Source organism: Pteropus medius, unplaced genomic scaffold, assembly GCF_902729225.1.
Source record: "Pteropus medius unplaced genomic scaffold, Ma_sr-lr_union100, whole genome shotgun sequence".
Lineage (NCBI taxonomy): Eukaryota > Metazoa > Chordata > Mammalia > Chiroptera > Pteropodidae > Pteropus > Pteropus medius.
Genome location: NW_024340692.1, coordinates 17,529,607 through 17,544,960, shown reverse-complemented (window position 1 = coordinate 17,544,960; position 15,354 = coordinate 17,529,607). Strand labels below are relative to the sequence as shown.

At 40.0% G+C, this 15,354-nt stretch overlaps 1 protein-coding gene across 22 annotated transcripts in view; it reads left to right on the top strand.

Annotated features, from left to right (window-relative positions):
* TRPM3 (transient receptor potential cation channel subfamily M member 3) overlaps nucleotides 1-15,354 on the top strand; it is a 263,502-nt gene that overhangs the window by 173,482 nt on the left and 74,666 nt on the right. For all 22 annotated transcript variants that reach the window (XM_039839740.1, XM_039839330.1, XM_039838630.1 and 19 more), the window contains 5 exons: nucleotides 1,139-1,168; nucleotides 2,111-2,400; nucleotides 3,651-3,879; nucleotides 6,914-7,081; nucleotides 11,690-11,830. In XM_039839740.1, the coding sequence (XP_039695674.1) occupies nucleotides 1,139-1,168; nucleotides 2,111-2,400; nucleotides 3,651-3,879; nucleotides 6,914-7,081; nucleotides 11,690-11,830 (858 nt within the window). The remainder of the gene's footprint in view (nucleotides 1-1,138; nucleotides 1,169-2,110; nucleotides 2,401-3,650; nucleotides 3,880-6,913; nucleotides 7,082-11,689; nucleotides 11,831-15,354) is intronic.

The following is a 15,354-nucleotide window of genomic DNA, read 5'->3' as shown; positions in this document are numbered from 1 at the left end:
ATGTCAAATAACATCATGGTATTACTATGCAAATAGCTTTGAATTTACAGACCCCTGGAAAGGTCTCAGGAAAGACTCCCTGAAAGGGTCACATGGTCCATGGACAACATTTTGAGAACTGTTATTCTAGCTGGTGGTGGGCATAATTTTTATTTTTTACCAAAGCTTATCTTCTGATTATAAAAGTTTTTTTGTGGTGCTAGAAAAGAACTTTGAAAACACCAAAAAAGTATAAATTTCAAAAAATCACAAATTTCAAACTGGTGATCATTACGGAAGCTAAAAGAGAAAGAAAGGGAGAGAGACAAGGTTCAAGCTATTCCTACTTGGGCAACCAAACAAAATTTGGAGGAACAGTAAGTGCTGTAACCTTGCTATTTCTTCAAATAACTTTCAGGTGGTACCCAACCATTCTATAATACTTAAAACAAAGAAATATAATTCCCGACCCCTGAGATGTGATTTTGTATCTCCCCTTGTTAAATACAATCAAGTTGTATAATTTGCTGAGTTGCTTCCTGTCTCCATCTTGGTCTGTGACTATTTTGCATATTTCCAGCATGACCAATGATGCTACTATAGTGCTGGCACTTTCCATGCCATTTAGTGCCTTTTACCAGCATCGCCACATGCCCCTCTGGTCACAGTCAGCCTTGCTCTACCAGACAGCAGCATAGAAAGATGAGTAACATGAAGCATCTAAACATATATTTCTGAATAATATCCCAAGTCTCTAGGTGATAGAGCTCTTTCAGAGGTTTGAGAAATATCTCATGGTTTGATTGAAAGTTTCATTGCTCACTCAAGTGCTTGATGTCATGGAGATGCCAAGCAGGATGGTTCCAGGAAGACAGAAGAAATTTTAGTCCACAAAAGGGTTAATAAACCTGCAGGCTCTACCCCTAGGCGATCTCGTTATGCCTTTTCAGTTTTCTAATTATCTGTGATTCACCAAAATCACTAAATCTCCAATTTTTTCAGAATTTCTGCAAATAGGTTCTCCTTGTAAAGTTTTATTTAGTGAAATGAATAAATGTTATATGGTACAATAGAGTTACTTCATTACCTGTTTAAGATATAGTAGGAGTCTTTTTTTAATCTCTACATATATCTAACTGTGCATAAATTTTTTTAACAGCCCAAAGCCTTGAAACTACTGGGAATGGAGGTAAGTGTTGCTCAAATTATTAGTGTTGATTATTTATTCTCTTTGTTACACGTTTTTAAAATATGTGTAAGTTCATTTCAGTGGTATGCCTTAGTACATGATTCTAAAATAAGGAAGTGAAATTTTTCCCAGTGTTGAGGGGTCAGGTCAATGTAGCTTTGAAAATTTCACCATGAGATTACTTTAGCATTGCAAGCTAGGAAATACATCCTATTTAAAATGCTAACCTGAAAACCAAGGAAAAATATAAATCCCAGTAACCAAATCTATTCATGGGCATTTACAAATGGCAATAGTTCCAAAGGCCAGAAGTACTTCACAAATACATCTAATGAGGTATGCAGAAACTCAAGATATAGTATCTGTTTCTCACCTTTTGTTCATGTGGTTATTGTTGTATATACAAATGCAAGTATAGGATGTCCTTGTCCTTTTCGTGAAAAGGGTAGGGCTGTCCATCAGGCAGTGTAAATAATGCTACCTGTAGAGGGGGGAAAAAATGGACAAGAATAAAAATAAAAAGAAAATGGCCCATTAAAAAAATACCTTTTTTAAAATTAAAATATAACTGACGTGTTCCCATAGAACTGTGCTTACACTATTCTAAATTATTTTAAAGTTAGGCAAGTACAAACTTTTGAGTTCTCTTAGGGTTGGAGATGAGGTAAGAGACAGGTATACACCAGAGATTTTGCGGGTTCAGTTCCAGACCACTGCAATACAGCAAGTCACATCTTTTTGCTGGTGGAGGGTCTCGCCTTCAATTTGTAAAAAACGCATCTGTGAAGTACAATCGAGTGAATCACAATAAAAGGAAGTCTGCCTGTAATTCATTTATGTATTTCCCAGATATAGGCCAGAAGTAAGTGTACAATAACTGTTTACTAAATTTAATTGATTCATTTTTAACTCCACCTCTATGTGTGTTCCCTAAAATTGCAGGACGATGTTCCATTGCGACGAGGAAGAAAGACGACGAAGAAGCGTGAAGAAGAAGTGGACATCGACCTGGATGACCCCGAGATCAACCACTTTCCTTTCCCTTTCCACGAGCTGATGGTGTGGGCTGTCCTGATGAAGCGGCAAAAGATGGCCCTGTTCTTCTGGCAGCATGGCGAAGAGGCCATGGCCAAGGCCCTGGTGGCCTGTAAGCTCTGCAAAGCCATGGCTCACGAGGCTTCGGAGAACGACATGGTCGATGACATCTCCCAGGAGCTGAACCACAACTCCAGGTCGGCCACCCCAGCCAATGGGAGGACCAGGGGAAGAGAAGGGGAGGTGGGCCCCAAAGACTGGAGGGACTGAGCTGCCCAAATCTGCAAGGGGAGGCAGGATCACCCCAAGAAGATTTCATTTCCTCTTTTCAACTGTCCCAACGTGTATTTTCACCATAAGCATGTTTGCCGTAAATGTCGTTGCTGCAAGCATTCTCCTCAGACAACTACTTGACTGTAAGGTAACTTTGTCATAAAAGATAAATTAACAAAAACAAAAAAAGAGACATTATAAAGGACATAATGGAACATGAAAATTTAATAACAAAATTTAAGAACTGTACTGCAAAAACTGAAAATACATTGTCTTTGAAGTCTTTTGTTCACAGTGTTATACTTTTTCTTAATATTTGCCATAGCTTGGTAAACTTTTGGTTTTGAGGGGTGGAAGTCTGACTCTGCCCAACAAATGATTTATAAACTGATATGTTATCATTTTCTAATATAGTATGCAATCTGGCTTTACATATAGCTTTGCAACCCAGCTTTATACATAGTTGTGATCATCTACTATTTTAAGAGCACCATGTTTACTCAACCCTAGATAGATCATATGAGGGCTAAGATTTATCTAATATAAAAACGGGAGTAACAGCTAGAACTTCCTCAATGGAGAAATAAAACTGAACTTGGCAACTAGCTTAAGTACATTAAGTCTGCCAAATGTAGAACAAACTGTCAACCTGTTATTTTATCTTTTATGATGAAAATTTCTTTCAGCCAATTAGCTGTGCAGTGAAAATGTTTACAGCAAAAATACCGAGAACTCTACCCCAAGAGGTAGAGTTACGTATATTTTACAGCCAAAGAAAATGAGACTCAGAATTTAAATAACTTATCTAAGATCACACACTTGTGGTTGGCAGGGCACAGGTTTGAACTGAGGTCTGTCACATTTAAGAAGACATATTCCACTCTAATCATAGATTTATTGGTCTGCCACTCCCATCCATATGCCTTGAATTGAGGCCTTTGAGTGCAGGGATCATGCCTTATTTGACTTACCCCATCCCAAACCCCCCAGTTCTAAGCACAGTGTCTGGCCCACACTACATGTTTAGTAGATGTCGGCTGGATAAATGAAGAGACTAGACCCCTCAAGAAACCACTAGACCACACAGAACCTACCTTTTGTGGCTTGAGCCCCACTTTTATCATCTAAGTCTCCAAAATGGCCACAAGACAACTCCTCACATTCCCTCTTTCAGGGACTTTGGCCAGCTGGCTGTGGAGCTCCTGGACCAGTCCTACAAGCAGGACGAGCAGCTGGCCATGAAACTGCTAACATATGAGCTAAAGAACTGGAGCAATGCCACATGCCTGCAGCTGGCGGTGGCTGCCAAGCACCGTGACTTCATCGCGCACACGTGCAGCCAGATGTTGCTCACAGACATGTGGATGGGCCGGCTCCGGATGCGCAAAAACTCAGGCCTCAAGGTCAGTGCGCCCAGAAGGCCATACTGGCTATGAGCACCAGAGGCTCGGTTGCAGTTTTCCTAACTAAATCTTTGTTGGGATTAGGCATTCTCTTATCTCAGGAGGGTAGCACTAAACCCCAGCTAGGTATCAGAATCCTCTGTGTAATGGAGTTTCTTTGTTTGTCTTTCTTTCTTCAAGTAGAGATTAGGGTCTCGCCTAAATTTTACTAAATCAGAAGCTCTAGAGATGACGCCTAGACATCTCTAGATGTCAAGTTTTTCAAAAGGTCCAAAAGTGACGGTAACACACAGGTACCATATACCATTTGCTCTGGCACAAGCCATGCTGCACCAGGAACTGCTTACCTGCTCAGCCCTTCACTGCCTTATTATTGGTTCTTATTAGCTACACTTGAGAAATTTTTTAAACTGAAATAAAGTTTATATATAAAGATGATGCTAGATAATCCTGATCTGTTTCTTAAGTGAAGAAAAACAAGTTGAAGATGATTATTTATAACCTGAGTCCATTTCTGTTTTTTTTAAGTATGTACATGTATATTTATATCTGTATAAATTAATTTAAAAAAAAAAAAGAACAGGAAGGATACACAGTAGGTTGTTTATAGTGGTTACCTCTGGGGTTGAAGGTACAAGAAGGAGGATGATGTATGACTTTTGCTTTTTTATGTTTTCTTTAATGTTTTTCAAAGAAAACACTAAACTAAAAGAAGTAAAAGAAAGGAAAAAATGGAAGAGGAAGATTAAAAGGATGTTTTAAAATACTTTATCTGTTCAGAGTTTGTGAGTGTTACAACTGAAATCAGGCTCGTACTTATCTAGAACGACCTGATCCAGTCAGCCCAAAGCAGCAGGGCCATGAGACCAGGGAAATCACTGAGGCCACCCTGACCAGCACCTCCTCCCTCACGCCACCCTTCCGTGGGCTCTTGGCACAGAGTCACAGAAGAGTTCCATGAAGTGGGTCCTGGGTGTTTCATAGCTGCACTGCTAATGACCGCCCAGCTGGGCTCTCAGCTTTAAGGACAGGGTGTCACGTCCCCTGAAGGCTCCCAGCATGCCACCTGAGCCTTCCTAAGCCTGCCAGGCAGCCTGAGCTCAAGGTCACCTCTCTCCCTTTTCCCTTAGCTGTTCTCTAAAGTCCCTGTGGGCATTGAAGCACAGTTGTCCCTGGCTCATTACTTGAAGATCGTTTTTAACTTACCTTTCAGAATCCTCCTTGCCCCTCACCTTAGTGCTATTCTTCAAGTAGGTTCATGTTTTGAAGGTTTGTGCAACAGAACCAGTTTAGCATTCAGGGAAGAGGTGGGAGAGATGCAGGGAACACAAGCCAGATGTCAGTGTTATCATTTAGAAATGCATTTGTTTCCTGGCAAATGGAGAATGAGATTGCCCTCTTGTGAAAAATGCTCGTGTATTTAGTATCATCGCACGGAGATCTAAGCATGTTGTTTATACATGAGAGAAATACAGTGCTAGACCTTCCTGGGGTATTTATACAGGAGACTTCTCATGGTGACTACAGAGCCCATTGGTGTTTGTGTGTGTGTGTGTGTGTGTGTGTGTGCGCACGCATACACGCTTGCGTGCATGCGTGTGTTTCTGTTGTATAGTAGCAAATGCCAGGGGATGCTCTAAATAGATAACATGTTTTTCTAAATAGATAACATGAACTTTCTCAAGGTCAGTTGAGGACAGCATTTTTTAGAGATAACCAGATGACACATAATCAACTCCACTTGACACATTAACAAATAAATGCCAATGGACATACTTATGAATTGATTTCACAAAGTCAAGTGCTATCTAACGGCTAAATGGGAATCTTTCCCTCTTTTGCCTAGAGTAGGGTCTCTCTTTTTCCTCAGTTTTCTCCATGCAAAGTGAGTGTTAATTGGGTAAGATATATTTGGGTAAGATGCTTTGTTTCTCCAAAATCAGATTGAGCTACTATGTATAATGGTTCAAGGTGTTTTTGCCATGAGCTTCTTTGCCGTAGACATCTTGGCCTCGGCATTTTCACCGCAAAACTCATTAGCCATAAGACAATTTTTCCATAAAAGATAAAATAATAAAAAATTTTAAAGAGACATTAAAACGATATGATGAAATTTATTTTTATAACAAAATTAAAAAGACTTGTGAAATATAAAATATTTGAATACATTTAAAATATGTGTAGATTCATAGCAATACTGTGCAAATAACCGATTTTATTTTATGGGTTGTACCTAAGCACTTATACATTTTTTGCTTATTGATTCATTTCTTTTGAGCTGAGCTTCTACGCTGTTGTTTTAATTCTTGGCATATTGTCACATGTCTTTTAATAGACATTCCAAAGTTCTATGTGAGATGTGGGTTCAACTCTATACCTCAGATCACCAAAGGATTTGCAAACTGATGTTAATTATTTTCTAGTATACTATGCAATCTGGCTTTACACTCTTATTTCACACTTTCAGTAAGTTTTATCACTCTATTTCTATCAATTCGATATATGCAGTTGTTATCTTTCACTGTTTTAAGGCTGCCATGTCTATTCATCACTGTATAGACCATTATGAGGGCTAAGATTTATGTAAGATTTATAGACCATTTAGGGCTTACGTTTACACTGTCAAGCCAAACTGTCAGTTATTTTATCTTTTATGGCAAAATTGCCTTATGGACAATTAGTTTTGCAGCGAAAATGCTTCTAGCAAAGATGTTTAAGGCAAAGAAGCCTGCAATGAAAATACTCAACATGGTGCATAACAGTTCCCAGATGGGCAGAAATGACCCTCATACCATTCATGTGTATAGTTAATCAGATAAACAGGTCCTCACTCAGGGCACGTACAACACACAACACACATACACACAACACACACAACACACGCAACACCAACACACACAACACATATACGCGACCTCACACACACACACACACACACACAGTCCCCATACCCCAGGCCCTCTGATTCTAAGCAACCACCCTAATCTTAATCCTTTAAATGTGATTATTATTATTATCATTATTATTACTTTAGGTAATTCTGGGAATTCTACTTCCTCCTTCAATTCTCAGCTTGGAGTTCAAGAACAAAGATGACATGCCCTATATGACACAGGCCCAGGAAATGCATCTCCAAGAGAAGGAACCGGAAGAACCAGAGAAGCCCACAAAAGAAAAAGATGAAGAGGATATGGAACTGACAGTAAGAAAATATTACGGAGTTATTTTCTATGGGGAGAATCCGTAATCCACTGTCCATTGATATGGCTTAAGATTTAATAACTCGAGGTCAGCCTCCCACCAGGTACTTTCATTTAACTGTTGAGAACAGGGTATTATAAAAGTGTCCCCTCTGTGCACAAATAACATGACTATAGGGATTAATTCTATGGAATTCTTTAGCCAGGGTCAGTGGTACAAGACAACCCAATGGAATTCAAAAGCAAGGCATCCTAAAACAGGCAGTGCTTTGTAAACCACCAGGTGATGTGGCAGCCTTAGCACATGAAGAAGGAAAGGGAATTCATGATTTGGAAGCAGCCGGATTCACTGAGCTGGAACTATTTTGCTGATCAGAAGCTAAGCCTTTATCTGTCTTTGGGGTCAGGCTCACAATGCAGGACTAATTGAATTTTGAGGTTTGTATGGGAGGCTTTTATTAGCTCTTCCTGGTATAATTATAGTGCATGGATGCTTTGTTCTGCAGAGGGGATGGGCCAGCTGGGCATGGGACAGCTTCCTGCAACCCCGCCTGAGCAGCGTGACTATCACTGGATTGTATCCAATGTCTAAAAATATCACATGCTGTTAAAGGGACAAACAAGGCTTCATAGCATTGGAGACATCAAGCAACAACTCCATAGGACATCCTTGATATTCCCCGCCGTCCCCACCACTGTGACTAATGACTGTGATAATCCAGAGAAGCTCTAAGGAGAGAGAACAAAAATTGGTTTTGCTCAGGTGACAAAAGGCCTTTGCATTATTATCCTAGTGGGACCGCCCTGTGAATTGTTCTTCCTCCAAATAAATAATATTTCCTTCCAGTGGCCCCTTTCTAAAGATCTATTTTCAGGCACAGTTTTAGCACCATGTATAGCAGGGTATATTCTTTGGGCCACTATTGATGGATTGATTAATCATTCACAGCTTTTGACTCATTGAGTTTAAAGGCGACATTTACTTTCAGTTTCAACTTATAAATATTGGTGGAGGAGTCTACTTCCCTCTGAGATAGGATCAGATGACTGTCTTCCCTAAAGATCTTACCAGAGTTGTGGCCTCTGAACCCATTCAAGAATAGGAAATGATATTTCAATCATTAGCGGAAACATTGTAATATTAGTACAAAATCTTCATTGCACACTTCAGCAAACAGATAAAGGGTACACGCTCTAGGTCTAGAATCCTGCCCCATGACCTACTTGCTGTGGGACCACTGGCACAGTTTCTTAACCTCCAACATGGGAATAATAATAATATTACTAGCTTACAGGTACTGGTACACGTAAACTATGTAGACTGTCTAGCAAGAGGTAAGCCTTGATAAACGTTTGCTACTATTGTTGTAACAGTGCTAAATGCTTCACTTACTCATGGAATCCTCACAACAATCCCACAAGGTAGGTACTATTATCCCATTTTCCAGATGAGGAAGCTGAGATTCAGAGAGGTTAAATTGCCCAAGGTTACCAAGTTAATTAGTTGCAAAGAAAGGAGTAGAACCCAGACGTAGAGATTTCATTGGCCATGCTTTTTTTTTTTTAGCTCATAGGCTAAGAAAAGGATGCAAAATTTTTTTCCTGATCTCAAATGTAAGCACTCAGCTGCTTTTGGTCCACCATGTAGCGCAGAGAACCCAAAAGTGATGCACAGGCCTCCTATGTCACTGTGGCAGAGCCTTGACATTGGCATACCTCCTAGGAAGACTCAAGGAAGAATTCTAGGAGGGTAGCCAGAAGCTGAAGGTAGTCTTCTTTCTGGTCGGGTCTCAAGGAAGAAAGCAAAGGAGGCAGCTCCTTTCTTCTGCTCAGTCTAGCACTTTGAAGACTTGATCCTTCAAGAAGCCACAAGAAAAGATGCATCTCTGGACTGAAAGCAAAGTGGGCTTCCAGAGAATAGACCCTGTAGTTGTTTACTGAAATCCCAAGTAGAAAACACCACAGTAGCATTACTGCCTGAGCTTACTCCCCACAGGCTAAAACAGCAAGGAGAAAGAAAGGAAGGGCCCTCAGGCTGGCAAAGTCAGAATTGGATGGCAGTTGTCTTTAAGATGGACCTTCCTTTGACCCTAATGACAGGCTCTATAACTGCTGGAACCCTGGTATTGGCTCACCCTGGACAGAATTAGAGAATGCAGCTTGTTTACACCTGTGCCCTTTTCATAGGATTAATATTTGAGGTTCTGTGTTAAACCACTATGTCCTCTCTTGGAATGGGACATTTTCCCTTGGCTCTTCCAAAGTTACACAAAAAATATCAGCCTTGGTTTGCTACATTTTAGTAGCGTTTAGTAGCTTTGTTTACTTCAGAGGATCTTACCCAGACTTGACATCTGCGTTGAGGCAGCAGAGATTTTTCAAATTCATATTGTACAGTTTTGTCTGTATTTGACCCTGTTACATTCTGTTTTAAGGAATGCAGGCAAAGGAAATCTTTGATTGCTGGGGAAAGAAATCGGCAAAATCAGCAAGTTAATTTTCGTAGGCTGGAATTAATAAAATATCAAAAACCCATGAAAGGCAAGCCTTTTAAAAATGCATTCACTTTGGAATATATCTGAATAATAAAAATAAAGCAGGTTGTTGTGTTTTTGATTTTGTTTTACTTGCATTGCCAGACAAATGTCTTGCATTTTACTTAATAAGATCCCAGCGTGTCCACAGACCCAGGGCATTGCTACTGTCCTTAGAGGTTACCCAAAGGTGCCACTCTCTCAGATGCCTAAAACCCTCCAAGCTGCCTTTACTCTCATCTCATTGCGTCTCCAATGGCATTGTATTGTTGAGCATCCAAATGAGCAAAACAGGAGGATAATTATGTTACATAAATTATACAGGGACAAATATCAAGTAACCTCAGAGTTTCTTGGAGTCAATGATCAATATTTATGGATCTCTATTGCTGTCTAGTGTGCTATATCCATCATGAAGACTGATTCAACTCACTGATCAAAAACAGCACCTAGATAGGCCATGGTATAGAATGTTACCTATTCATTAACTCAAGGTACTTTTCTAGCCAAAGTGTCCATAAAGGAATGGAAGTTACTTCTGCAGAAATCCTATTGGTTATAAGTAAATCATTTGTGATTGTTTACACATGTGAGTGAGGTGGGTGTTTGAGGCAATGACAAAAACAATTGAAACTAATATTTTATATTTTAGGTAAGGTGATATGAAGCCAGAATTATCTAATAGTTATCTCCGTTCTCAACTTCAAGATAAATTATTTCAATAATTAGATCTGTCAATTCTAAACTCATCTTCCCAGTACTTTTTCTTGTCCCAAATCCTTGTCAGTCTCTCAGCAGTTAAAAGGTATTACCCTGTTCTCACATTTATGAAAATTTCATTTTGTAAATATTGTAGAACTACCTTTGTCTTAAAACAATATTGAAAGAATTAAAACCAAGAAACTATGCTCTAATAGACTACTACTAACATACTTTTCTTTCTGGTGAGAGATACCAACTAGATCATTTCAGTCAAGAGTATCCGAGAAAGTCTCAGATCACTTTAATGACTAGCTAATACTTACTGAGCACTTATTAAGTGCCAGATGCTATAAATTATAGACCAACCCTATATCAGGTGCTAATGTTACCCTCATTCTATAGACAAAGGAACTAAGTCTCAGAGAGGTTAAAAGACTTGCCCGAGGTGCCATGGATTCTAAGTGTTCAAATTAGGACTCATCCTCCTTCTGAGTGTGACCCAAAGCCTGGAACTCTTCACTGTTAGGATCTCAGCCACCTTTGGGGCATCCTGTCACTTGCCACTTAAACAGGCATGTGTCTTCCTTTTCTCAAATTCTGCCTTTTTTGCCATGTTTCATCATAATTGTTGTTGCTGCTGCTGTTGCCATGAATGATAAGGAAATAATCGTATTCTGAGGGAAATCTCCAACAGCCTGGTGACAAGGGCCTCTCGGGGTCAGGCCTGACTTCTCCTAGTCCATGGGGAGGAAGGCAGTGTGCCCAGGTGTTGCCACAAAACTAACACCAGCATAATTCGGGTTTCACAGGGTTTGAAATCAGGAAACCGAGGCATATACCTAAGGGCTGGGGAGATGTTCCTGACATAGCTAAGCTCCAGGCATTTCAACAACTTAAATGCTTGAATACTTATAACCTTTGGATAAATTAAGTATTAGGGTCCAATTTATCTATGACTTAAGAGTCATTAGCATGAGTGGAGACACATTTGAATCCAGGTCTGCCTGTTTCATCATTTATATATGGGAAGAGAGAGGTTGGAAGAAAATACAGATTCATAGCCTTCCAAGGCTATACTTTTTCTCCTTCTCAGAACTCGGAGTATCTTCCATCACTTCCTTCTTCCAGAGGTTTCAAGGTGGAAGAGATGAGTATGCTCACGAAATATCCCAAAGGGCTTCTATCCCAGAAGTACACAGATTCTATGTATAATGCAAATGCAAACTTAGGGAAGGCACGTCCTCTACATCTCTGGGGGCCTTGGGCAAAGCTCTTAGGTTCGATGAACATGTTTTCCTCATCCATAAATGAGCCCATTGAACTCCACGCTCTCTAGAGCCCTGCAGTGATGGTATCAATTCTCTTCCACTGTAGGCAATGTTGGGACGAAACAATGGGGAGTCCTCCAGGAAGAAGGATGAAGAGGAAGTTCAGAGCAGGCACCGGTTAATCCCGTTGGGCAGAAAAATCTATGAATTCTACAATGCACCTATCGTGAAGTTCTGGTTCTACACTGTAAGTCTTTCTTCTTTTCTTCTTCCTAATGGATGTCCATAGAAAGCCAGCATCAATTTCTCATGCACCTGACTGGTTTCCTCTGTGAGCCATGATATGAGGACCACACAAGCAGAAACGAAAGTTTCATGAACTTGCTTTTTCCAATAGCTTTGCAAGATTTGTGGAGTTTGTGAGGCAGCTTCCACAGCTTCTACATTTCTCCTCCTCTCAGAAGATGAAGGAAATAGTAAAAGTGAGAACTAACAGAAATAGAGGTGAGATGAGTCTAGTCTAGCAGGAAAATAGATATCCTCTTTCAAAACATTTCTCTGTTCCGGATTGATGAGCACTGGATCAGAGTTGCCCATTTGAGACGACAATGCTAGGTTTTGGGAACATTTGGTGGTTACGGGCTGAGCAGAGTTTAGAAGTAGCACTACTAAAGATGGGTACTGTTAATGTGTAATTATTTCCAGTCTAGTAGTGTCATCAAATAACTTTTCTTGCTCTGACACAGTTAACATACAGCAAAAACTACTCAAAGCAAACTACAGTCATGGTAAATGCTGTTCGGAAAGCACACCCTGCAAACATTTTCTGCCCACTAAATAAAAGATTGTCTGTGAAATAGCCTCCTCACGTGATAGAAATGGCTCAACTATTGGGTTTCTACTTCTACTTTTCAATGATACATTAAGTAAGCTTAAGGTGAGCCGTGGCCCAGGCCATCTCTGCTTCTCTCTAACCGCAGTGGAACTGTGCCAGATGAAGGATAGTGCATCTATATTTTCGGCCTCTCTCACAACCAGCTACATACCAGTCACTTGAGTCAGCAGTAGGCTAATTTGAATCTGAGACTGAGATGACTGAAATGACCAGATGAAGTGCTTTTTATGTGGTCCTGTGTTCTAACACTTAATGCCAACTTTAAGCACAAGGCTTTCTCAACCTGGTACTATTGACATTTTAGGGCAGAGTAATTCTTTGTTAAGAAAGGCTGTCCTGTGCATTGTAGTATGTTTAGCAGCATCTCTGACCTCTGTCCTCTAGATGCCAGTAGCACTCTCCACACCCCAACTATGACAACCAAAATGTCTCGAGACATTGCCAAATGTCCCCTTATAGGATAAAAGTGCCACCAGTTGAAAACCACTGCTCTAAAGTATGGTCTTGAGAGAGGATGAGATATTACCAAAATATAAATATTAAATTTTCATTGTGAAGTAAAAATTCAAATTTATTAACGTTAAAAAAATTATCTTTCAAAAATATAAGGCTTGCAAAACTCATTTCTATTTATATGCTTTATACAAACATATATATTATTTTTAACTTGTAGAAAAGAACTTGGTGGTGACAAGCGTGGAGTTTGGAGTCAGACAGCCTGAGTAGAAATCCTGTCTGTGTCTCTTAGTAACTTGTGACCTCAAGCAAGTTATCTCAGCACTGTGTCCCTGATTTTCTTACGATGGGCATAATAATCATACCTTAGTAAAGATTAAATGTGTTAAAATGTGTAAAGCACTTAGAACAGTGCTTGGAACATGTAAGCACAATATAACTTGTTCCCAGGCTAGTTCCACTGAAGAGCAGTAGTTAGTGTTTTATTCATCCATCCACTCAACAATAATAAAGCATCACTTATCGAACATCTACCATGAGCCACAGTTCTAGCTGCTTTAAATATACTTTCTCTAATCTAAAAGTTCAATCAAGGTAATAATCGACTATATTTTACACTCAGGTCTGTCCTTCCTCTTATAATAGGGCTGCCGCAATTGTCTCACCTAGAACAGGGCTTGGTAAATAAGGACCCATGGGCCCAGTCCAACCCACTGCCTGTTATTGTGGCCTGTGAGCTAGGAATAGATTTGTATTTTTAAAGAGTTGAAATAAAATCAAAGGAAGAATACTTTGTGACACAAAAATTATATAAAATTTACATTTCAGTGTCCATAAATGAAATTTTATTAGAACGCCACCAGACTTACCCATTTATCTATATTCCGGCTGGTTTTTTTTGTTTTGTTTTTTGTTTTTTTGCTACAACTGTTACGTTGATTACTTGCAATATAGCCTATCAGGCCCTACAAAGCCTTAAAAATTTGCTGTCGGATTCTTTACAAAAAACATTTGCAGACTCCCTATCAAGGGCAATAAAAGACACCAGTCGAAGAATTATCTATCACCTTTACAAATAGAGTACTCCCTTCTCTGATTTTTCCAAGGCGTTTCCCTTTTTTCTTGATCTGCGTTCAGTAGTCATTTTATTTCCTTGATTCCTCGAGTCCCCGTGTTTTCAGCTGAGGCAAATTATTAGCCAAGAATGTTTTCAAATCACAAATGTCCTGACCTCAGCCATAGCTACACCTGGAATCACCTGGAAGCTTTTTAAAAACACCTGAGTTTTATTTATATTTTTATTTAAAAAAAAAAAAAAGATATCTGGGTTCTAGTCCCAGAGATTCTGACATCATTGGTCTGGAGTACAGCCAGGGCATCGGAATATTTCAAAGCTCCCTGGTGGGTATAATGAGCAGCCAGAATCAAGAACCACTACCCCGGACAGAGAGCTAAGTTTTTAGCCCAGTATTTCCAAGACTTCCATAATGATAAGGGGTTTTGTTAGAAATGCAAATTCCTGGCCCCATCACAGACCCACTAAATCAAGTCATTAGGGAGAAGCCTGAGGCTGTGTGTTTCAAAACCTTCTCAGGTGAGTCTTGTGGTCCAACAAGCTTAGGACACACTGCTTTCCTTTATCATAGGCAGCAGGTGGTAGAGCTGCCTCTTTGAGAAATGGAGCTTGTGTATCCCACTCCCTTCTGCACAGCTGACTGAATTAGCCTCAGCCAACCCATTAGACAGGACGCGCCAATCATATTTGATTGTTTTTATACAAGGATGTTCAGAAATCAGTATTTACATATTGACAAACCCCAGCCTCAGGGAAGTAAATGGAGATGGGCAGTGCCAATCTTTTAAATTCTCAGATGTGCTTCACCATAAAACTCAGCATTAGATCAAAGGTGCCATTTGCTTTGGTTGTGTCCTTTTCTGTAAGAGTATTTCCCATTCTTATTTCCAAAAGTATCTGCTTCTACACTCTCAAGGTTCTGAAAGTAGACGCACGTCATGTTCACATAACCTCACTTCCATATGGTGGCAAGTTTCCGGAGGAGCAAGTTGGGTCCTCCTCTGTTCCAAGAGGAAACGAGGCAGGGATCCAATTGGCTCCCAGGCCATTTGTGATGAGAGCCAGTTTCAAGTACCCAGCTGGGGAGGATGCAGATTCAAGGCATGAAGTGGCACGTGGTCAGAGGGTAGGGCATGTGCTCTGGTCAGCAGCGACAGACTCCTTTCTCTAACAAACACCTTGTGCCCCCTCCACTCTCTAGGGGCAGTAGAAAAAGGAGGAAGAAATGGTACGCCCCACAGGCAACTGCGGCAGGCTTTGGTGCTTGCTTTTCATAGTTTAAGAGTCATGCATCTTGGTTAATGGAAAATTTATAAAAAGAATATGTAAGCATATAAAATACAAA